This window comes from Ambystoma mexicanum, chromosome 3p (assembly GCF_040938575.1).
Source record: "Ambystoma mexicanum isolate Mex_15411 chromosome 3p, UKY_AmexF1_1, whole genome shotgun sequence".
Lineage (NCBI taxonomy): Eukaryota > Metazoa > Chordata > Amphibia > Caudata > Ambystomatidae > Ambystoma > Ambystoma mexicanum.
In genome coordinates this window covers 810,832,622-810,858,081 of record NC_090925.1, presented here as the reverse complement: position 1 = coordinate 810,858,081, position 25,460 = coordinate 810,832,622, and the positions used below count along the sequence as shown (strand labels likewise).

Below are 25,460 nucleotides of genomic sequence, written 5' to 3'. Positions count from 1 at the left end.
AGAACTACAGTCTATGATTATAGCATCTATGGGAATTTCCATTGCACCCTTTCTCAAACTTTACGAGCACATGAATGAAAATATCAAGGATCCCTCGACACTGACTGCACTCCTTAACACAAAAATAATAGAAATGGAAAGGAAAGGAATTGTCTGCAAAGACGACCTAAACTCCATGAACTGTAAAATCGACCAAATGTTAAACTCTATTTCTGGCTATACTTCAAACAACAACGAGGATAAAAAAGTTTTGGCAGAAGTGGCGCATGGCGTATGAAGCTCTGAAACTTTTCCAGAAAAATCCTGTGAAGTGCGTTGAGTTTTGACTCAGAACTAATCCCTTTTGATAAGGTGCATAAAGAAAAAGACCGGGTGCTTGACGCTTTGACCTGCAAATTCCATGTTGCTGCATGATGATTGCAGTCTTTCAACATTGCCATCCACAATGAAAAAGCGAAAGTCAAGAAATGATCCCTCTATGACTTCTCAACCAGCAAAGAAACTCGACAGGTCTTCAAGCTCTCACTTGCTGCACTCTGCAGTTGACTTAGTGTCTAACACACGAGACAAGGACCTCACTCAGCAAATTGTTACTTCCTTTGACGAGGCGCTTGAAATTAGCCGCCAATCTAGCAACCTTGCACTTGCAGACCCTCAAGCAGCTTCATCCTCAGGAAGAATTTGTTGCCTCAAGAAAAAAACTCCAAAGATGGCAAAGCATCGGCATGTACAGGTGACTCATCTACTTCCAAACTTTCAGAGGTATATGACATCTTCAAAGGGACCCAATGTCCGCCAGTCCCAGTCCCTACATTTGCATTTGGGAAAACTGCAACTTGTAGAAAAAAGTCTAAAAATCAACCTGCCACCAAATCCAGACGTGGAAATGGTTCTAGGAAATGTTTGTGCAATTTAAAAACAGTAAATTTAACAGTTCATAACACTGGATGCAAAGTCTCTACCCCTCCAAGCTTAAACCCATTGCAGGAAACTGAAAGCTCCAGCGCCGTATCAAACCCTTCTGAGGCGATACAGAATGCTGAATCTGATCTGATAAACTTATCAACATATGAAGATTTTGAAGAAAACCCTAAAATTGAGCAGTTTGATTCTTCGACCAAGAGCTCTGATATGCCGCAAGTTGAAATGGCTCAGACAAACTCTGGCAATAGCTGTGTAGATAAGTCTTGGCCTGATTTCCTATCAGGAGTCTCCAAACCATTGAGACCACGACAAATATGTACGATTGTTAGTCCTGCTTGCAACGAATACAGAACTGAATAACGAACCTGATTCGCCATTTCTAACCATGGCAGAAAAATGCCTGAAAATATTGGCAAAGAGAACTAATGAAACCAAACGAGAAATCAATCAACCGAAGGAATCTTACATCTCTACAAATACTGAAATGATCTCTACTACGGAATCATGTCATATGTCCTCCAAGCCTCAGTCCCCACATGGACATTCCTTAGATGTAACACAGTCTACACTTAAACGCAACGTGGCAAATTCTAAAATAACGAAAAAGGTATCATCTTTCGAAAAACTAATTCTGGATAGACTGGACTCTTGTGATAACTTGATATTAAATCGGCAGTACTTATCCAAGCTATTCTATTTACTACCCAGTTTGCGAATGCTTCGCTCCGATGACCTGAAAATAGTGCAGTTTCACTGCGAGAAAAGAAATGACATGGTGACTTTGCACCTTGCATCTAGTATAATTTGAGACATATTACTAGATGCAGTACCGGCATTGCTGTCATTGGGTTTTGATTTATATCCCCAGTGCCAAGATGTCAGAGCATCAGAGTCTTCTCTCAATAACATGTACGACAAAAATCAGAAAACCCTACAGAAACCCATAACCATGAGTACAGCTCACAAAATACTTAAAGGCCCAGATTTGAAATCATGACAAAACCTGAAGATAAAGAATTAATTCAGTCCTTTGAAAATGATCAAATTCAAATAACAATTAAAGGTCTAAACATAAATGACAGAGACTTATCTAAAAGCGATTTAGAAAAGGAAAATTTGGCATGGCTGGCTGCAAATCTTAACAACAAACATTGCAACTAACGCCCGGAATGGAGTGCGTACCGGCACTTCAATTGTGGATCGTGGAACACACAAGGATTTGTCCACCTATTCAAATCTCCCTAGATGCGAAATTTGGACCTTATATGTTTACAGGAAACATGGCTAACGACTTGCCCTATCTCCCCCTCTTTCGAGATAGTAGCAAATCCAGCAGTTAAACCCCTAAAAGGCAGGCCTATGTCTGGGCTTTTGATAGCGGTAAACAAAGATCGTGACCTTAGAATAGTAGAGACAATGAATGTCTCAGCATATATACAAACTGCTAAAGTGAGGTTCCCTGATACCTGCAGAACTGAGTTCCAATATATAATTAATCTTTACTGGAACCAAATCGCAACAGGCATGCTTCAATTCATTGATCAGGTGACTACACTTTTGGACACTATAATGGAAAACTCAAGCATAGCCCAAATTATCATCTGTGGCGACCTAAACATCGATTGCTTAAACTCGAACATCAAGTCAAAAACAAAGTCATCGAATAAATAGGCCAACGAAGCGGCTGCCAATTCTTGGATGACTGAAATGAACTCTAGAAAATGAACACTTCTGAAAACACCACAGTGCTCCCTTTGACACTTCTTCACACAAACCTCTTTGAACTGCTGTTGCTGCTCCTTGAACCAGTTCACCACGACCGTGCAAACTGAGCATGCCAATTGCCCCTGCTCGAATAAGAAGCTTACCGCTGTGGAAGTCTTCAAACCCCCAAGTTTCAAACAGTGCTCAAAGCACCAGCAACTTCGTCACTGACCAAAGCCCAAACGCCGAACCGACCTTGGTGTCTCCTTCAACCCAAATCCTTCAAACACTGCATTAAAACGCAACAAGCCCCAGTTCAAACCAGACTCAACAACTTCTTCCCATAGGATCACTGTGACTCGCAGCATCCAAACTTAATCTGACCCACTTGCGCAACATTAACAATAATGATAAGAAGACTGGTTCGATGCTGTCAAACCCCCACGAACAAATAAAGGTACTGATTGAAGGCCCCTTCCCCCCTGGCAAATTTGTTAGGGCCGTAGAGGCTGGTTAAGCCCCCCTTTGCTCTTTTTCCCAAAGACATATCCTTTTTACTATCTTTGAAGTAATGTATTTCATTTCCCCCGCTACGTATCCAGAGTGCTTGCTTCACTATATTTTGCATTTCTCAGTCTTCCTTTGCAGGAGTGGGGTTTTGTTAGTGTTTTCTAGCACAGTTTTTTTATTATTGCATAATGGTGTGTCTATTTCAAGCATATATATATATATATATATATTTGTATAGGACCTTGATTGAATATTCCTTTATTTTGGACTGTTGTCCTGCTGATGTTTGGATTGCTTCACATTCACACCCTTCCTAAGGGTGTTGTCTACCCGGGCTTATGTTACCACAAACTGCAATGGGAATTTAAGTCTTACCTGTGCCTGTTTTGCCTTTATGACTGGGATCACAGTTGTTTTGTAGCTCTGTGAGAGCTGAGTAGGCAGTTTAACAACTGCCCATCATTGCACACCTGTGGAGCAATAAACATTTCGTCACAAGAAGAGAATCAGAGTATTTGGACTAGATTCTTGGCGCATCACATTTTTGTGTTGCCCAGATTTTTCCTCTATACTCACTGGGGAGGAGGCACATTCCGTTGGCGTGCAGTAGAGTTGGCGCTGAGAGCAAACTCGGGTCACCATCACAACTCATGAACAGATGGTGATTATCCTGTTGGTAAACCTGGATCCTGGATAATCGTCTTGGTGCCACATCACCTAAGGCAACTCATATTATAAACACTGCACCCATAAAGCAGCTTCTCTTCTGTGTTGGAATTTTTTCAACCAAGTCAGTCTTTTCAAGGACGAGGAAGGCAACACGCTCTTGCCACATACAAGTGGCGTAGCCCCATATACTGCCTGTAATAATCATCTGCAAGATCCATTATCGCCTCACCAATTGTTTTTGCAGTGGACTGCCTCTGATATAGGAGGGTTTAAGAAACTCCCCCAAAACATTCATGATGGTTCTCTTGTCATTAGAATCAACATGAATGTGTTGTGTGCACATCCACCTATGGAGATCCCTTGCTCCCTTCCACCGGACAATTGGTGGGTGCGGAGTAAAAGATGCAGGGTTTCTTTTCCACCTTTTTCCTGCATTTGCCATGCGGTCAATGAGTCTGGCAGTAGATACAAACCTGAAGGAAAATATACTTTAACTTTACGAATGTCCGAGGATATTCTATTAGCAATGTAGAACTGTTTCTGCACCAGAACAGCATAATGTTCGTAGTGCTAGGTGAACTAGTCTGGATACTGCTGAAATCATCCAAACTTCATGTGGTTCGAATTCTCAAAACATTCTAACTTTTCCAGAGATTCATCTAGACAAGGTTTAGGATAATCCAGGGATTAACCATTTCCAGTGGAAGCTGTGAAATTTTAAGGTGGTGGAGTTTAAATGTGTGTTATAGCAAAGTGGGAGCGAGTGGGCCCGACTCACAAATGGGTGGTCTGGTGCGTGCAGGGGGTTCCGCCTTGTGAAAATGTTTTGTAACAAGGAATAGAAATGGTGTATTTTCCAGCACACATTTCAAGAAAAGTTGTAGTTAAAGACCTAAGATACAAGAAGTTCTCAGAGGAGAATCCAAAATATTCTACGACCAGAGATGCCAGGTTACCGACAGTACACAGGGCCATTTTGCAGCAGCAAATCATGTATGTTCCGATCTCCTACTACGGCACAAATATGCTTCCATCATTAAGGCAAGTGGTGGGTAAAGTGTGCCACTGCCATCCCTTACATAATTTCCTACGCATATAATTTCTTGCTGGAATTACACTTGCCTTAAATAATGTGACAGAAGATTTCATAATGCACATGGCTCTTCGTGGGTATGGTAGTTAAAAAACAATCAGAATTTGCTGCAACTCATCAGGATACCAACGTGTATTTAAGTGGTGCTCAAATACTCAGTGAGTTGCTCATTGGATATGCAATGTGCCAATTGCCTTGGGCGATGCTTCAATACACCAGAGTACTCCCAAATGTGTCTGAGGTCCAGTCAATAAACCAGATGTGCTGTAAACAAATGGTATGGACCTTTTTACATTACCAAGCCAGTTTAAGTGTTCCCATTCCAGTTAATAACACATTGTTTATGCCATACAATTGAGTGCTCTAGTATTAGTGTTACCCCCAGTTAAGCATTGCCATGCAATTCCAGCAATACCATCGCTAGCAATGTTGCACAACATTGCACACTGTCAGGTTGGTATCCATCTTGTGCACAGAAAACATGGTTATCCCAGTGTCAACCGTAGCTAAAACATGTTGACATGCTTTTCCTACCTGTGAAATACTTCTTCTTTTCTGCATCAGCACTCCAACTGTGAAAACAGCAAGGCAAGCCTAATGCCATACACAAATAACATAAAATATTGTGTTAGCTACTATTTTGTAAATTGGTACTTGTTGATTTGAAAGATAGGAAGGACTTTTCCCATAGAGGCCGGCATGAGTAATGCACAGCATCTGAAACGTAATCCGCTTTCCGATTGGAAGCCAGTGCAAGGATATCCATGCCAATGTCACATGATCAGACCTATGCAGACTCATGACCACTCGAGCCGCGCTATTTTGAATGACCCGAAGGCGGATGAGTTCACCTTTGCCCATGCCCTGCAGAAAACTGGAACGGTCTAAGTTGAGCAATGTCTTGCAATCCACATGCAGTAACTATCTGAAATTCTTCACCAGATTCAGCATTTTGAGTACCACTTTCTAAGACTCAGAGAAGTTGTTTCCTATCTCATCTTGCATCTTTTATGTTATTCTTTAGTAAAAAATATAAATATTTCAGGTGTTTCTATCCATTAAATAAGTCTAGTGACTGCACGTGAAATGAGAGAATTGTAAATGTCATTATAAAAATATCCTTCTCCTTTTTCCAGGTGTTCAAGACATTGCGAGTCATGCAGGTAAGAGATTCTCTTTAAAGGTTGACAGCCACTTTTATATGCTTTCCTAGTGAATGGAGGAAAGACAGGTGAAGCATTGACGAAGACGATAGCAGACAGCCATCAAACACCCAAAAGCAACCACAAATGCTCAAACATCAGCCATCACACACGCAAGCGCAGCCATCACACGCAAATAGCAGCCACAAATGCTCGCACATCAGCCATCACAAACCCAAGAGCAGCCATCACGCGCAGAGCAGCCACAAAAGCTCCAACATCAGCCATCACACACCCAAGAGCAGCCATCACACGCCAAAGAGCAGCCACAAATGCTCGCACATCAGCCATCAAACACCCAAGAGCAGCCATCACACGCAGAGCAGCCACAAAAGCTCCAACATCAGCCATCACACACCCAAGAGCAGCCATCACACGCCAAAGAGCAGCCACAAATGCTCGAACATCAGCCATCACACACCCAAGAGCAGCCATCACACGCCCAAAAGCAGCCATCACGCGCAAAGAGCAGCCACAAATGCTCAAACAACAGCCATAACACACCCAAAAGCAGCCTCAAATGCTCGAACATCAGCCATCACACACCCCAAAGCAACCACAAATACTCCAACATCAGCCATCACACACCCAAGAGCAGCCATCACACGCGAAGAGCAGCCACAAATGCTCGAACATCAGCCATCACACACCCAAGAGCAGCCATCAGCCGCAAAGAGCAGCCACAAATACTACAACATCAGCCATCACACACCCAAGAGCAGCCATCACCCGCAAAGAGCAGCCACAAATGCTCGAACATCAGCCATCAGACACCCAAAATCAACCACAAATACTCCAACATCAGCCATCACACACCCAAGAGCCGCCATCACATGCAAAGAGCAGCCACAAATGCTCGAACATCAGCCATCAGACACCCAAAAGCAACCACAAATACTCCAACATCAGCCATCACACACCCAAGAGCAGCCATCACACGTGAAGAGCAGTCACAAATGCTCGAACATCAGCCATCACACACCCAAGAGCAGCCATCACACGCAGAGCAGCCACAAATACTCCAACATCAGCCATCACACACCCAAGAGCAGCCATCACACGCGAAGAGCAGCCACAAATGCTCGAACATCAGCCATCACACACCCAAGAGCAGCCATCAGCCGCAAAGAGCAGCCACAAATACTACAACATCAGCCATCACACACCCAAGAGCAGCCATCACCCGCAAAGAGCAGCCACAAATACTCCAACATCAGCCATCACACACCCAAGAGCCGCCATCACATGCAAAGAGCAGCCACAAATGCTCGAACATCAGCCATCAGACACCCAAAAGCAACCACAAATACTCCAACATCAGCCATCACACACCCAAGAGCAGCCATCACACGTGAAGAGCAGTCACAAATGCTCGAGCATCAGCCATCACACACCCAAGAGCAGCCATCACCCGCAAAGAGCAGCCACAAATACTCCAACATCAGCCATCACACACCCAAGAGCAGCCATGACACGCAAAGAGCAGCCACAAATGCTCGAACATCAGCCATCACACACCCAAAATCAACCACAAATACTCCAACACCAGCTATCACACACCCAAGAGCAGCCATCACACGCAAAGAGCAGCCACAAATACTCCAACATCTGCCATCACACACCTAAGAGCAGCCATCACACGCAAAGAGCAGCCACAAATGCTCGAACATCAGGCATCAGAAACACCCAAGAGCAGCCATCACATTCAAAGAGCAGCCACAAATACTCCAACACCAGCCATCACACAAGCAAGAGCAGCCATCACATGCAAAGAGCAGCCACAAATGCTCGAACATCAGCCATCACACACCCAAAAGCAACCACAAATACTCCAACACCAGCCATCACACACCCAAGAGCAGCCACCACACGCAAAGAGCAGCCACAAATGCTCGAACATCAGCCATCACACACCCAAAAGCAGCCACAAATACTCCAACATCAGCCATCACACACTCAAGAGCAGCCATCACACGCAAAGAGCAGCCACAAATGCTCGAACATCTGCCATCACAAATCCAAGAGCAGCCACAAATTTTCGAACATCAGCCATCACACACCCAAGAACAGCCACACATGTTCGAACGTCAGCCATCACACACCCAAGAGCAGTCACAAATGTTCGAACATCAGCCATCACACACCCAAGAGCAGCCACAAATGTTCGAACATCAGCCATCAGACACCCAAGAGCAGCCATCACATGCCAAAGAGCAGCCACAAATGCTCGAACATCAGCCATCACACACCCAAGAGCAACCATCACACGCCAAAGAGCAGCCACAAATGCTCGAACAACAGCCGTCACACACCCCAAAACAGCCCCAAATGAACTGTACCATCATATGCCAGGTGCAGCATCATATAGTGAGGTACTGTCATTTGATGGCAGTAACACGCTCACATCCTCACAGGGCAGAGCGGACCTGAATGCTAGAGGCTACACACGGTCTCACACAGTAATGTACACACTTTGGCTCTCCAGAGTTTTGGACTACAATTCCCATCAGCCCCAGTGAACATAGTCAATGGTGACGGGTTCAAGTGATGTGTAGTCTTAAACATCTGGAGAGCCACACGTTGCCGACGCCCGCAGTACTGTATTGTCCATATACGACCCATCCCACCATCCCCATGAAGTATTGAGGTTCTCAGACCTTTTTAGAGTCTGGGCCAAAGGACAAAATATGCAGAGCTAATTGGTTGATAAATTGAGAGCTCCCGGCTGCCTGCGTGATTTAACTCTATCTATGTCTATCTCTAGACAGCCACTTGGGTACTTTATTTTGCCCACTCATGTGTTCTATTTTATGAATTAAGGTCTAGACGAATAGTTATTCTTCAATGGGCCGTTTTATTGTCTTGTTGATTTTATCATTTTATCAATGCCTTAGTAAATTGAGGCTAGTTAATTTATAAATGTGTATTTGAATTTGTATTACAAACTTTTACACGAAAATGGTGGAAAAATATGTTGTAACTTGTGCTATGTCCAGATAATCTTAAATTGAACTGAATAGGGGAAATAAGTGTAGATTTATAATCTGACAGAGTAGAATTATAATCTGACAAGAGCGTCTCAAGTAAGGGACATTTGAAAGTCTCTTTCAATACCGACGCTCCTCCTGCATTTTATTTCATTTTCATTTATTTCATACCAAAAAATGCTGCTTAGACAAAGTCCCACGGTCATGTGACATCCACTGCCTGTTGCTATGCCAAACAGAAGCAATGACACCCGGGTCTTATTATTATTTTTTTTAACTCTTTTTATTGGTGGTCACACAGGGATACACAGCACTTCTCAACCCGCACAATACTTATACAACAAAATTATGAAAACATGATCATGACATTTGCTTAGTCTTACAACGATTCATTGTCATCCGAGGACAGGTTACACAAATAAGTCCTGAATGGGAACCATATATCTTTGGGTCTGCAGGCTGTGGGTCGGGTCATCACATACTGTTCTTCCGCCTCATTAACACATGTAAGTTCGCGAAGAAATGTGTTCATGATGGGTGGGCTCGCGCTTTTCCACTTCAACAGAATACATTTTTTGGCAATTGCACAGGTTACATTCAAAAATCGTCTACTTTTTTCGGAGCATTTGCCTATGTCCCCAAATAGATATTTCTGGGGCTTCAGGTCTGGGGGAATCTGTGTAATTTCTCCCAACATTTCAGCAACTTCTTTCCAGAAGCTCCATACCACCCGACATTCCCAACACATATGAAACTCTCCTGCCTGTGGCATGTTACATTTGGGGCATGTGTCTGATGCACCAGGAGTAAATTTCGCTATTTTGTTTGGGGTGTAGTGTAGCCTAATCAGGATCTTGAATTGGATTAATCGTAAGCCAGCGTTCAGAGAGACCCCCTTTGTCAGCAAGCAATATCTATTCCACTTCTCGTCCTCTATGGGCGCCTGCAGATCCCTTTCCCATTTTTCTTTTACATGGTTTACAGTGGGGGTGTGAGTCTGTACCGCCGTGTATAGTTTAGAAATTCCCAGGCCTCCCACAGCCGTCACCATCTGCGGACATGGGTGCGGTTGGGGTTCATCCGGGAACAGTGGCCATTTCTTTTGGAACGCCGATCTCATGCGGTAATATTGAAGTGTCCTGAGTTGGCCACCTCCAAACGTGCTCAGTATGTCCTCCAGGGCCACAAATTTGCCATTTCGAAACATATCACCCACTTTCATTGGTCTTTTTAAAAGGAATGTTTTGAAGAATCACAATGGATCGCTACCGCATAAGTGTCTTTAAAAGTTGTAATGACAGCAACAGAGCTCTGGGAGCCTATCAAAATCGAGCCCTCACACTTTCTCTACTACAATTGGACTAGCAAAAAAGTCATGAAAAGCCTCATTTTCACTGAGGCACAAAAGTTAATGGATGGTAAAAAAACAGGCAGAGACAAGCTCCGGCACTGTTTGGCAACCCTGTGTTCCATATTAAATGGGTTTGTCAGACGGCGCTAAGGTAGGGAACATAAAATCCACTTGGTAGCCTTGCCGGTAAAATCGGCAAGGCTACCTCCATACCGGCATGGAAATCCGGCACCCACGAATGGGCAATTACCGGGGTATTACGGCCCCGCCGGATCCGGTAATTGCCCTTTCACGGGTGCCGGTGCCGGTATATCCCCATTCCCATTTCAGCCCCATAGGATTCAATGGGAATAGGGATGCCTGTAGTACCAGCACCGTTAATAACGGTGCCGGTGCTACAGGCATGCAGTGCTCGCGGGTGCTTTTCATTCCGCCAGGGCAGACCTGTCGGAATGAAAGGCACCCGTGGCACAACTCGGAGTTTGCCCGTCCGAACACAAGCTTACCAGTACCGTTGTGTCCGGACCGGCAACCATGTAATGAGGCCCACTGACTCCTGCACTGTGCAGAAACCCTGCCACCATCTCCATCCCTATCTAATCGTCTCACAGGCAGAGAATCTTGAATCCCAATGCATTCACACCTGATTATTACACCTTTAAAAACCAGGACCAATCCTTACAGATTCATTATAACGCCAGCTGCCATGCATGCGCTTGACGGCCGACATTAGCATTGGTTTACTGGTCAGGGAGAAATCAGACAAGGGAAGCCGGTAACGGCCTGGATTCCCATGGTATGCCTACCACAACCAGTAGCTTAACAGGGTTGTATGCAAAGGCCCAGGTTTAAGGCACTAGAAATTAGGGAGCGCTGCGCTGACCAATAACCTAACGGGTACACCCTGCTGCTTGTGTGGGGCTTAAAGTGAGCCAGTGCCCTTTACCCCAAGTATAGGTTTCAACAGTTCTAGAAAAGTTAACCCTTATCACATGCGCTGGGTAACTAAATAGACATGACCTCATGCAGAGGACTGCGTTCAGAGACTCTGTCCTTTCTGGGGAATGACTACCATACCTAAAGTGAGCCCCAAAATGTATATCATCTAGACTGTTACCAAATTATTTAGGGTACACTCTCTATTTTCCCTTGACAAACAGGTCTGTTTTGACGCTTAATTGATATGGTCGCACATAACTACATGTGACACCCTACCTCACAGCTGCGTGTCCAGGAGTGGTTTGGGGTGACGCGTGTTATCCCTGAAATCTGATTGGCCACAACAGGTGCCACCCCATTATTCTAAACTATGATAATTATGTGTGTGTGTGTGTGTTCGTACTTCATGCCCCCCTGAATAAGTCAGTGCCCCACTTGGGCCACCCCAGTCAAAAGAGTCTGGACACGCCACTGCTGACTCACCCAACAAAATCGCCTTCACGTAGATACATTCCTCTGAATGCTCTATTGGTATGCACCCAAGCTGAGTAGGGCAGGACTGCGTGACCCAGAATGCAATCTGAACCACTAAAGAGAGAGACCCCTCCTCAGGAGGGCACAGGCCCGCATGAGCACATCTATGAGCAGTGATGGAAGTGGAAAAAAGGAAGTAGTGGTACTCTGGCTGCAACCAAAAAGGAGGGAATGGGATGGCGGGTCAGATGGGGGAGGAGAGGGGAGTGTTAGGGGAATTATAGTGCTGGGCAGGTCGGGATCTGACCTTTGCTTTGCAATGTTCAATGGCTCTTTTGGTATTGTGGCCAGACTAGACATTGGCTGGAATAATAAACTAATGGCACTAGATTCACCCCCGAAAGAAATGGCAAAACAACATATTCATAAATAGAAATCTGTCCTACAATTGTGCATGCAAATTTAACCAGATACCTTTTGGCACACTTCTCTGTAGAACATGTTTATAAGTGTTATCTGTGAATCAACATTTACACTAGAGCACACAATTACAATGCTAGTTTGGACATAGTTTGATTGCCAATACAATTTGAACTGTGAAGGGCTCTATACATTGTCAGTAGGTAAAAAATTAATTTTCCTACATAAGGAGTACAGGAAGTTAACCTATCTATGACAGGGGAGCGTTCAATACTCATTTTAAATTACTGTATCCTTTTCTCCTTTGGAATACGTTTAATTGTCACTAACAGTAATTGAACAAAAAATAAATTCTGTACTTTGAGCAAGCCCATACTGATACTTAAACTCCTCTGTCCTCATCTACTTGACCTCTCTTCTGCCTTTGACACGGTCAACCATGCCATCCTGCTCAACCGTCTCTGTGACAACCTGGGTATCATTGATCAAGCCCTGGTCTGGCTGACCTCTTTCCTCTCTGATCAACCCTCCCAGGTCTAACTCGGGTCCTTCCTTTCATCTATCTCCATTTGTACCTGTGGTGTTCCCCAGGCGTCTAACCTCTCACCCTGGCTCTTCAACCAATACCTGGCAACTCTCGCCCACTGCCCCACTGCATTGCCATTTTCTGCTCCAATTTTCAGTACTATACTGACGATACTCTACTCATTTTCAGGCTTTTCTCGGCCACCTCCTCTCCGTCTCTCATTTCTGATTGTCTATCTGACATTCAGGATTGGTGTGCCGCCAACGATCTCTGTCTGAATGCCTGCAAGATGGAGATCCTCCTCATCCGCACACCTTCACCCTCCTTTCCCCTCACGCTCTGGCCCTCCTTCCTTGGCCCTCCTCCTACTCCCATCTGCGAGGCTAAGAACCTCGAGATCATCTTTGACTCCATGCTTTCCTTCTCTGCCCACATCTCTGATGTCTCTAAAAAGTCAAATTTCATACTGCACCTCCTCTGAGGTACTCTGCCTTGCCCCTACTTCCACCAGAAGCTCACTGTCTCCCGAACCCTGATCCTCTCTAGGCTGTACTATTGTAACAGCCTCTTTCTAAATCTACCTGCTTCTACTCTCCACCCTTTGCAACTTATCCAGAACAGGACTGCGAGTCTTGTCCATGGCCTCAAGCCCTGGGATTGTATCTCTCCTGTCCTAAAATTCAAAACCCTTTGCATTGTCCACTTGGCTTTTTGGGGCCTGGGTCCAAAATACCTTCAGCTGTCCCTCCGTAAATACCTCCCCTCTCGAGCTCTTCGCTCCTCCAACTCCACCTCTAACTCCCTCAGGGTCAGTCGTTTTTCAAAGAAATTAGATGGGGGTAGATTCCTGTCTTGGACTGGGGCCTCCCTCTGGACAGCCTCCCTGCCACTCTGAAACTTGAGGAGAACCATCTCCAGTTCCGGAAGCACCTGAAGACCTTCCTCTTTGCTTCTGCCTTCGCCCCTTCTCTCCCCTGCTGATCTGCTCTCTCTCAGCACTGTGCACCTGGCCTACCCTCTGACTTCCGGGCCCAGGTACCTGCTCACCCTGCCACCCACCCGCACTGCCTCCTGGCAATCCCTTGCACTGGGGTCTGTATCTGTTACCATACAGAGCCTCCCACCCCCGCTTTTCGGCCCTTACCAGACACAACCTGACGGCTGACCTAAACCCAGCACTTGCCACTTGGTGGCTGAACCATCACTGTTTGTTGCTTTTATTATTTATTATTTATCATTTTTTCCTATGCTCAGCACTTTCCACTTCTCCCCCCTTCCATGCACTTTTACCCTTTTCCTCTCGCATGCACTTGCACGGTCTCAATGTCACTAGGCTAGTAAGATCGTTGTTTTTGTTCTCCCTTGCTCCCCTCCCTTGCCTTGTCGCGCTCTGAAACACTTGTGTACGAGCGCGATACAAATAAAATATCAATTCAATTCAATACACTTTGCAGTTGCCAGTAATCATCTGGCTGTAGTCACTTCAATTGAATCAAAACATTGGCAAAAACAGCAAAGCTGGTGTTTGTGTAGAAATGGGATAGCCATTTTCCGGGCACTGCCATAATGGTACTACCTAACCATAAGAGGCAACAGCTGGCACATAGTGAGATTATCTATGCATATGAGTGCCTGGCATGTACCTAACACCTTTACACAAACCAGAAATGCTGACTTTGTCAACGTTTGTTTAGGAAGGACCTCAGTGTGTGGAACATATATAAATCAAGTTGTTCAAGGCACCCTTGTTTAAGACATTTGTTTTTAAAATCTGGGGTTGTAATTAAGCCATTAACTCTTAACTCTCAGTAGAATAATTAGAAATAACACTGACAGGTCAAGTTTGATAGAGCTGAAACAAAGACAAGATGCGTTTTGGGCAGGGCGGGAGGAACCAGTAGTGGGTGGGGATGGCCATAAACCATCTCCGGTTCCGGAAGCACCTCAAAACCTTCCTCTTTGCTTCTGCCTTCTCCCCTCCTCTCCCCTGTTGATGCTACTTTCCCTCGGCACCATGCTCCTGGCCACCCTCTGTCCCCTGGGCCCAGGTACCTGCTCATCTTGCCACCCTCACGCACTGCCTCCGGGCCACCCCCTGTACTGGGGTCTGTATCTGTACCCATACAGCCCTCCCCTTTTCTTCCTTCACTTTCAGACCTACATGGCCTGCTGCAATAAACCCAGCACTTGCCACTTGCTGGCTGCACTCCGATTGTTTGTTGCCTTTTTATTAATTATTTTATTATTATTTTTGTTTTTTCCTTCTCGCTCCGCACTCTCCTTTTGTTCCCCCTTCCATGCACTTCTCCCCCTTCCCGCTCTACCCTGCACTTGCACGTTCTCAATGTCACTGGGCCTAGTAAGATCGTTGTTTTTGTTCTCCCCTGTTCCCCTTCCCTTGCCTTGTCGCGCTCTGAAACACTTGTGTATGAGCGCGATAGAAATAAAATATCAATGTCAATATCAATAGGCATCACACTGACCCTGGACAGTCAATGGGTTGGTAAATAACTAAAGCAAACCCTCAAATTTTGTGTCCTCATTCACATTTCCTCTCCTTCATAGCTTTACGCCAGTGCAATACGTTCAGTTTATAAGCACCACCTAATAGCCAAAACTAAAGCTCTGTGGTTAGGTGTCCCTCAGGGCGTTGCCCCTCTGTTCCTTGCCTGTTTTGGTGAGCCACTCTCTTCTGATCCTTCGCTCCCTTGTGAGCTTCCCCTCTGGTCCAGCCCTTGTCTGGTCCTTGATTCCCTGTCAGTCGCTGTCAAAAACAAACTGAAACAAAAGGCTTCCATTTTCTGTGTGCTGTTGCTGTTTCAAGTGCACTTTGAAAGCCTCAAATTCACACTCTTGTATGGTGTGCCATTGCAATGAAGTTCGCCATTGATTTGACAAAAATAACGTAACAACAGCTGCTTCAAAATCACTCTACCTCCCACCCTAACTGAAATGATATCACAGCACACAACCTGTACAGCGAAAAACCAAAGGTTCCACAATGAAACATACACCAACCGAATGCACATCCATGCCCTACATTTCCAAAAACACCAAACTAACCAACCACAGATACACCAGCACAACTCCCCATTCTCCTTAAGTACCACTCTGACAGCCCCACAGAGAACCACCCAAACAAGTACCATGGCAACCTTGAGTACACATTGACTACTGCCCCAGACAGCTCAACATTGTGAGAAAGCAATCGAACCCTGGTCGCCTGCTACCACATTAGTCCCCTACCCGACTGCTTAAAGATCCTGAAGCTCCTAGAAAGTAAAAAAGGTGTGCTATGAAAGATGCAATACAATAGCATAAAAGGACAGAGCAAAGAGTTTCACTCATTCTCCGGTGGGGTAGCACCCTGCATGGATCAAGCCAGGGCTGTGAGAGGCAGCAACATTGGAGAAACGTAATGTTGGCTCTGCCACCGTTAGTGTACAAAGGATTCTAGCGGAGAGAACTGGCTGGCTGCTGAGACTATGGCCCACATTACGACCCTGGCGTTAAGAGATTACCGGTACCGGTAAGGGTACCGGTAATCCCTTAACGCCTGATTACGAGGTCCCTTTGCGGGTCCCGACCTTAACGGCTGGTTAAGGTAAGGACCCGCAAAGGGACCTTGAAGGTGATTACGGTACCGCATTTTGCGGTACCGTAATTACCGCCTTCCCTATCCCCATTGAGCCCTATGGGGCAAAAATGGGAATGGGGAAGGGCCAATGGTAAATGGGGAATTACCGCCCCACCAACCTTGGAATGGGGCGGTAATTCCCCATGTCACGATGGCGGATCCGGTAAATTACCGGCGTTAACCATGGCGCAATAGATTAGTGACATAAAAGCAACTTACATTTTTTGCATGTCAGGCTAGTAGACGTCATCAATATGAACAGATCTTTAAAACGGTGCTTTGTGCTGCTCATTTTAACTATCGTAGCTGCACTTTGCGAGGTCGTCTTTCAATTGGAAATATTCCATCATGCATATGAAAGGCTCTACTGTTGATAAAAGAAATGGACTTGCAGGTCGTCAAGGTGCTCAGGCTGCAGAGCCATGGATTGAGCCTGTGAAACTGGCAGTGCTTGAATGTGCGGCCTGAGCTGATTTTATATTTGGCTCAAGAGAAAGAAAACACGGCAGGACGTGCTTCCTGAGCCTTTGAACTGAAGGTACGCTCTGTAAAAAGCAAACGAAGGAGTGGTACAACGTATAGATGATTTATATTACACTTCCGTCTCTGTATCTGAGAGGGCTCAATCTCTCACTTAGGATAGGGGCACTACAGTACTGCATTTAACGGAATGCACTCTGTCGGTACAGAGGGCCCTAGACAGTAAGTCCTCTTTTACTGCAGGCTGTTGGGCTGCGCCATCATTGCCACCTTCACTACTCTCATTCATTCGTCTAAAAATATTCCTATTCAAACATTCTCCCCTGTTGAAGCATTCTAAAGCTCTGTCAAATAATGTATCTGCTCTCTGGGGAGATAGGCAGTGCCAGCCCCAGTGCCCAGATTTTTGGGTGTGCCCCTCGCGCAGACTGGTTTTAGCATACTGTAAGTCCCCACCAGTTCAGCGGCTCAATGCTCTACAGTTCACGCTGTAGTTAAACATATGGTTACTCTTTTCCACAACATGCTTTCCCACTTCTTGATTTTATTACCACAATTCAAGAAAGGCCCATAGTTTAAATAAGGGCACGGGCAATAAAGGCACGGAGCATGTGAACCAAGCAATCATGAATAAGCCTTGTCTATGAGACCATCCCCCATCACAAATACATACCTACATACATACACACATGCGCATACACACACACACACAAAACAAAAATCTTTTTGTTTTTCACTTACCTGCTCCGTCTTCGGTCTTCGCCTCGAAGGCCTCCATTCCGTCTCCCGCGCACAGCAGACTCCCGCTTCCACAGCGCAGACAGGAAACCAGGAAGCAGGGAGTGCTTCCTGGTTTCCTGTCATGGGCAGTGGGGCTGGGGCCAGAAAGAAAGTAACATTCTAGAACAGCACTGCTGCAACAAGAACCATGCTTTCTGAAGTCTTAGCCCATGAACTCTGACTTCAGAAAGAAGTCCGATCATTTCTTTCTGTGGTCGGAGAGCACGCACTCTGACTTCAGAAAGCTTGCAGGGCAGTTTAAGGGCCGGCCCTTGAGATAGGTCCTACTTCCTTGATGATAAATGTTTATGCGCCCATGCTCACATCACTGTAAACACTGCCTCGGTCTCACAATCGCATTTTCATTTTCCTTTTTTCTATGCTATCCCCAGTCTATACCCTCACATAAACTCCACCCCATTTCGGAATATGTAGTAGCTCGGTTACTTTCTGGAACTTAAGCCAGCTCCCCTCTTAAGTAGTTCCCAGAAGCTCAGCCCTTCCCCCCACCACCCCGCCTGTCACTGTTCTGTATGTCTCCCTCCTGGTGGGCATTCTATCCCCTGCCCCGAAGGATGCCATACTGCTCTTCCTTCTCGAAAAGCCTAGTTGTGATCCTAAGGAACCATTTAATTCTCACAAAATCGCTTTTTCTACCTCTGGGCTGACATGTTACTAACATCGTATTGATTTTCTTGGCCCTGGACCAAGAACCTGCAGTGATTAGGCCAGGACAAATATGATGACATCACCCTTTTTAAATAGTGGTGGAAGGACAAAGTAACTGGATTGGGAATTGCAAACTGACACTTTGCACTGACCAGAGTGAGGTTCTCATTGGTGGTCATAGCCGTGAGCTCTGAAACCCTCTGTGGGTTCCCCTCCCCTTCAGGTTCTTCAGTCAACAACCCTAGTTTGGGAAATGGCAGCGAGCTCGCGCTTGTTCCTAGATAGATTCTGTTGCCGGCGGAGACACCCATTCTTGCATTACTTTCGGTCCCCAGGTCACCTCATCTGGATTGCGTAGTTTCCTGTGTCTAGGTCTTGATGCCTATCTCGCCCGATGGGCAGCCGATTGGGAAGAGTGCCTCCGCCAGCAGTCTCACTGGGGCACCTAGATCCCCCCATCCTGCCTCTCCACTTCTGGCTCATTGCAGTGGCTTCCCATTTTGCTGTGCATAGCCTTCAAACAGTGTCCGGTCAAAGGATCGACTCAAAAGGTCGAATGACAAAAGGGTCGAGTCAAAACGACCGAAAACAAAAGGGTCGATTTTTTTTTTAAATGTATATTTTTTTTTGCATTAGTATAGGTAAAAAAAAGGTGTTTTTACACCATAAACAGGGGTTTGAGGTGGGACCCCCCAAAAAAGAAAGAAAAATAATTAAAAAAAAATATTCAACCCTTTTTTTGGTCCTTTTGACTCGACCCTTTTGTCATTTGACCTTTTTGAGTCAATCCTTTGACCTATAACCCCTTCAAACCACTGTGCATTGCACATCATACTTTCCGTGGTGTGGCCCTGTTTCTTAAAGATAGGCTAGTCCCCTACTCTCCCCCTCACGCCTTCACACCTCTCATCGTCTTAAGCGACTTCAATTCAGCACTCCGACTAAGTCAATGCCGAGTCTGGGATGCCCAAGGGAAGCCCTTAATTATATATTTTTATGACAAGTTCATAGATCTGGATGATAAACCCTTGTATAACGTCCCTCTCTTTGAATCCCCCTGACCTCACTGAGCCAAGAAGTAGGTTTGTTTTGCAAATTAAAAGATTTATTTGAAAATTAAACAATATATATATAAATATCACACTTTTATAATAAATTAATATTTGATCGCTCACTTATGAATATGACAGTGATCAACAATGGATAATATGACACTAGCACACTTTTGTAATCACTTAGGAGTTGGTATAGGAAGGATAAGGTAGCTGAGAATGCTTTTATGGTTTCAAGGAAAAACAATGATGGAAAGAATGCAGCACAGAAATAAACTGATATGGTTTCAACAAGAGAGAATATAATCACTTTTCCCCTTGTGGCAATTCACCCCTCCCTATGCAGTATAAAGAGATGGAAGGGGAGCACACAATTTTCAGGAATACCATCAAATGCAATACCAATTCAGTTCCCCCCTAGCAAGCTTAGTGCAACAGGGATGATTTTAAAACACAGGCAAAAATACTTTAAATGTGATTTGCAAAGAAGTGAAAATATGCTAAAAATGATTTTAATTCCCTATAGGAGATTCAGGGTAGGTGATAGCTACTTAAGATTGGTTCAGGTCAACACTTTCAGTGATTCATGAGGGATTGTCAGGTTGAAAACGAATTTCAGCAATGGAAGCAAAAGCAGCTATTTTTTTACAAGTGGTGAAATGAGCTAGTTGCAATTCGTGGCACTTTTTCCGAGTGCGTCGAGCGCGATTACGGAAAAACTATAAGGAGTAGAAAGTCTCGTTCCTAGCACTTATGGTTCAAAAGATACGGACGATTTTGTGGAGGTAGATTTCAGAAATGAAATAATGATTCAGAATGGCAAATGACACTTTCACAGCTTTAAAATCACAGAATGAACACACGATTTCTAATGCAGTTCTAGGCAGGTTGAATTGGATGGGATAAGCCTATTTTAAACTAATAGATGACTATGCACAGTTCTGGCTAGGTACTCACACTATAAATTTGAAATAGGCCGTCAAGATCTGGTCAGGTTTAGTTGCGGTTCTCTTTGCTCTGCTGGTCTGGATCTCTGGTTCTGGCTAAAGTTCTTGGCACTGCACAGCGGTCTGGTCTGGGTCACTCTGGATACAGCACTGCTTTCTGGGTTCTGGTACAGGGTTCTAGCCAGAATCAAACAGCTCGCCCGGCTGTTGAATAGTTTGGTTAGGTTGCTGGATTCTGAGGCCTGCTGAGAAGGATTCAGCTTTTGGACTAGGCCTCTCTGCTGCAAGTTCTGAAGTCTGGATTCTAAATTCTGGTTCTGGAGTCTTCTGGATATTGTCTGGTCCGGCAAAATGCTTCGCAAGAAATCAGTTTGAAGTGGAAAGTGAATGTCTCTCCCTGGGTCTCAATGACTCCTTTTATGTCTATGTGCATGGGCATAACTAAGCCTGCCCCTCACAACTTATCATTGGCCAAGTTCTCCTCTCTCCCTTGATTGGGGGAAGGAAATGGAGTGTCATTGTGATGAGGTATGTTTATGGGTCAGAGGATCCTCCCCTTGTCACTTTGCACACAAATCTATTTTTGATCCAAATGCATATTTATCTATGTACCATTTTTCTAATATTATATGTCCAGTTAATATATTTTCTGTAGCACGAAACCATCCGATCCCTGTCTTTGTAAGATGTTGTGTCCACTTCTGACAGAATTCTGCCCTTTTCATCAAGAACACAACCTCTAAACCTTTCCAGAATTTACACAAATGTGCGGAAGGAATATGGGCTTCAGATGATAAAGTGTCAGATTTTTAACATACAGACATTTGGAGTAATACCCTATTTTCTGCTACTACCCCCCAGAACATACCACAGAGTCCTACACCTCTTAAAATGTGCACAGAAAAATCACAGGAATAATGATATTATTGATATAATTTTGACACTTCCGTACTATGAATTATCCATCTTTTTTAAATTATGCTCTGGCCCAGATGGGTGTGGTTTAGGTTCCAAAACACATGGTGGAATTTCTGTCTGTCCCCGCCTCCAAGCTCAGCTTGCTCACAGAGGCACTGCTCCTCCCAGTTTCTTCCAAGAGGAAGCCATTTACGACCCCCCTAATTTAACATTTGCCTGAGCCAAGGCAAGTTCATTGTTCCGTTTCCTTTGCAGTCCCAGGTGCTCCTCCCCTGATTCAATCAGAGAGGTGTAATCTCCTTTTGGTGGGAACAGCAGAAGGCAGCCAGGCCTGTGAATGCAGTTGCTGGGCAAGTTTCAACTCCTGTTGGGGGTAGTTGCCGGGCAGAATTCAATCTCTTCAAGCCAGGCTTCAGCTAATGTCACTTTTGTTCCAGTTTTCTTCATTCAAATCAAACTTACAATTTTTACGCATGCAGCTAGAACGCTGATTCTAAGTTCAAAACTATGACATTTAAACAGTTGCAACCTGTGTGACACTCAAAAGTAGGTCACTCTTATTTTAAACATTTTGATTTTAGTGGTTTTAAATCCAATTTCACTTAAGCTGCTGACATCCACAGCTCAGCCAGTTTTGTTATAAACATTGCTTTAGGCTCTTCATCTTTCCAGGTTTTGTATGCGCACAAGACTATATTCTGCCAAATGTTTGCTGGTGTTCAGTGAGATTTTTGAATATCTTGCAATGTTTAAAATAGGCATTTTTAGCTTGCATTTCAGAGAAACAAATGTGATTTCAAAGCGCTTTTTAGAGCTAACAGGCACTGCTGTTTTTCCTTTGGCACCACATTTCACTCATGGCGCTTCTGGCCCTTCACGCTCGCACTGGTGGGTGGCAGGTCAGGTGACCATTTTGGTGTGCGCAAAACTGCGTGGTTTTCCTGGATCCTGGTGCAAATGTGGGCTTTTCGGCCATCTTGGATTTTCTAAGCCCACAGCACCAAATGTTGTAGCATAATAATTCAAATGTGGGTCAAGACACCTGACAGTCTGCTGGTGGGCGTTCCTTCCTTCAATCTGTCCCATCCTGCCAACACCAACGCATCCATAGGAAAGCCGGCAGCAAAGGTAGAGGCTGTCATGGAGTGCAGGCACCGTCCAGACAACCCCACCACATCGTTATGTGGGAGGGCTGCCGTTGCGGATATCCACGAAGGGAAGTGACGTTGGGGTAGGGAGAGGGGTGTTGGGGAGGAAGAGTTAGTTCCTGTCTGAGAGATAATAAAGACAGACGTGTTGCCCTCTGTGTCCTGTGTCTTTGTTTGAGTGCGAGTCCATGATCCTGTGTGCGTGACAGAGGTCCTGTCACAGTGCCACAATGGCGACAAGGTGACTTGTGGACCGAGGAGGTGCGCAGCAGAAGACCCGCTTGAAGCTCACACAGTCTCGATGCCCGGAGGATAACATCAGGTATGCAAACGCACGCTGGCGCACCTCCAGCAACACAGTCAGCCCTTCCCCCAGCCCCATGAGGGCTGCAACGAGCCCACCAGACCATATGGAGAGCCGCAGAGGGAGCCGCACATCATTGTCCATCCCTTCAGCCCCATGGAGGCCGCAATGCGACTGCCCTGGCCCATTCAGCCCAGCAAAGACTGCGAAGAGCCTACAGCCATGACAAAGATGATGATCTGTGAGAGCTGTCTGGAAATCACTCTTGCCTCTGTGGCACCGTGACAGGACCTCTGTCACGCACGCAGGATCATGGACTCACACTCAAACAAAGACACAGGACACGGAGGGTAACTCCAACACATCTGTCTTTATTATCTCTCAGACAGGAACTAACTCTTCCTCCCCAACGCCCCCCTCCCTAACTCAACGTCACTTCCCTTCGTGGATGTCCGCAATGGCAGCCCTCCCACATAACGATGTGGTGGGGTTGTCTGGACTGTGCCTGCACTCCATGACATCTTCCCCCCTTTCTAAAGCAATGGATAACTCCCAGTTCGTTACCCCATCCCCTCAATCAGTCTGTGGGGTTTCATGCAGCACCTCTGTGGCCTTGTCGAGATGGGAGGCGTCAGTGGGGCCGACGGGGCCTTTCATCTGCGTTCATACTCATTGTACGACTCTCCATCTCCATAATAGGGTTTATCTGACCATTCTTCGTCAAGGCTGTCCTCGACGCGCTCCCATGCCGATTCTGGCAGGATCGCCACTTTCTTGAAGTGTGACACGTTGCGCATCACTGACGAGTGTCCCTCACTCTGAGCCGTGACCATGGTGCCCTTTCTTCGCATTACTGTCACCGGGTCTGGTGCGAAGGTGGCATCTTCCTTTCTGCCCTTCAGTTGACGTATCAATACTTGAACCCCTGGTTCCAGGGGGGACTCATGAGCCGCCTCCAAGCGTCGGTTCTGTCTTTCATTTTGTTTTTTCTTTCCAAGTCCTTGTCCTTCGCTTGTTGCTCTAGCGGGATTGGGGGTGTTAGGTCAAGGCCTTATGGTAGCCTTGTCTTGAGGGGTCTCCTGAACATGAGATCCGCCAGGCATGTCCCTGTAGTACTGTGCAGGGTGTGCCAATATTCCCTCAGCATTTGATACAGGGCCTGCTCGAACAGCTTTTTGAGAATGTTTGCTATCTGTAGAGTCCTCTTGATGCTGGCCATGAACCTCTCAACGATGCCATTGGCCTGAGGCCAACTTGGGGTTATTTTCCGGTGCTCAAAGCCCATGTATTTTGCAAAGTTCTGAAATTCCTGACTGTTGAACGGTGGGCCGTTGTCAAACTTTATGACTCTCGGGACTCCATACGTGGACAACATTCGGTCGAGCAACAGAATCACGCACGTGGTGGCCATGCTCTCAACCAGCTGTGCGTCCGGGAGCGTGAGTGTTCGTCTATAAGCACTAGGACATATGCACCGATCCGGAGAGGGCCAAAGAAGTCCACTGCCAATTCTTCCCACACGTGCTTCGGGAGTGAGGACAACAGCAGTGGGCTTGGGTTTGGTGGTGGTTCCAGTTGTGTGCACATTTGGCATCCTCCTACCATTTCCTCCACCAGGGCGTCCAAACTCGGGAACCACACCTTTTGACGTAATAGGCGCTTTGTTGATGCCACCCCCCTGGTGGCCTTCATGCGCCTGCTGGACTGTCTTTTTCCGTAGCGCCTCAGGGATCACCACCTTGCAGCCCTTGAGAACGACATGATCATCAACGATGGACAGTTCATGTTTGACTGGGTCGAAGCATCGGATGTCGTCTTGTATGGATTCACTCTCTCGTTTAGCTTGTTGTTTGAGATGGGCCCTTCTTTCCAACTGGATGCAGTGTCGGACTATGCGAAGCGCTGTTTCCTGTTCTGACTGTGTGACTAGCTTGGACACCCCACTGGGAGTGGTTGCAGGTGATGGACCACATATTTCATGTACGCGTCCGCTATGGACGGCTGAGCATGAGCCAGGCTGGTGGGGTGGCGGGACAAGTAGTCCGCCGGATTGTCCTCCTTGCCTGGTCGATGTTTGATGTCAGATTTGTAGTCCTGGAGGCGTAGCTCCCACCTTGCAATCCTGGGAGACATCCTGGCTTTGGGGTCCCCATAAATCAACAGCAGTGTTTGATAATCTGGTACGACCGTGAATGCCTTTCCGTACAGGAACAAATGAAAGTATTTACAGGCCCACACCACTGCTAGGCTTCCCTTCTCCACCTGGGAATATGCCTGTTCTATGGCGGTGAGGCTCCTGCTGGCATAGGCCACGATGAATATGTTAGCAGGGTTGGCTGGGTCTTTTTGTGTGAGGATGGCTGCCAGCCCCACGGGACTAGCGTCCACAATCACTTTGGTTTCCCTCTGAGCGGCGAAGTATGCCATTTCCTCCGCCCTGGCGATGTCGTTGCGGATGGATTCAAACACTCTTTGGCAGTCATCAGACCACTTTAAGGGCTGGTCTTAGCGAGTGAGCAGGCGCAGAGGGTTACTGACCGTGGCATAATCTTTGAGGTATCTGGAGCAGTAGTTCGCCATGCCCAGAAAAAATTGCAGGTCTGTTGTGTTTTTTTGGGGGTTGTGCTGTGTTGAAGGCTGCTACTTTATCCGGATCTGGCCTTATCCTCTTTTCAGAGAATATATGTCTGAAAAACCGCAAAAACCCTTTTCCAAATTCGCACTTG

At 45.9% G+C, this 25,460-nt stretch overlaps 1 protein-coding gene across 2 annotated transcripts in view; it reads left to right on the top strand.

Annotated features, from left to right (window-relative positions):
* LOC138580922 (serine protease 27-like) overlaps positions 1–25,460 on the top strand; it is a 241,614-nt gene that overhangs the window by 6,784 nt on the left and 209,370 nt on the right. For both annotated transcript variants that reach the window (XR_011304376.1, XM_069651854.1), the window contains exon 2: positions 6,037–6,063. Coding sequence is in view for 1 of the 2 variants with exons in the window: in XM_069651854.1 (XP_069507955.1) it covers positions 6,037–6,063 (27 nt within the window). In the remaining variant the exon portion in view is untranslated. The remainder of the gene's footprint in view (positions 1–6,036; positions 6,064–25,460) is intronic.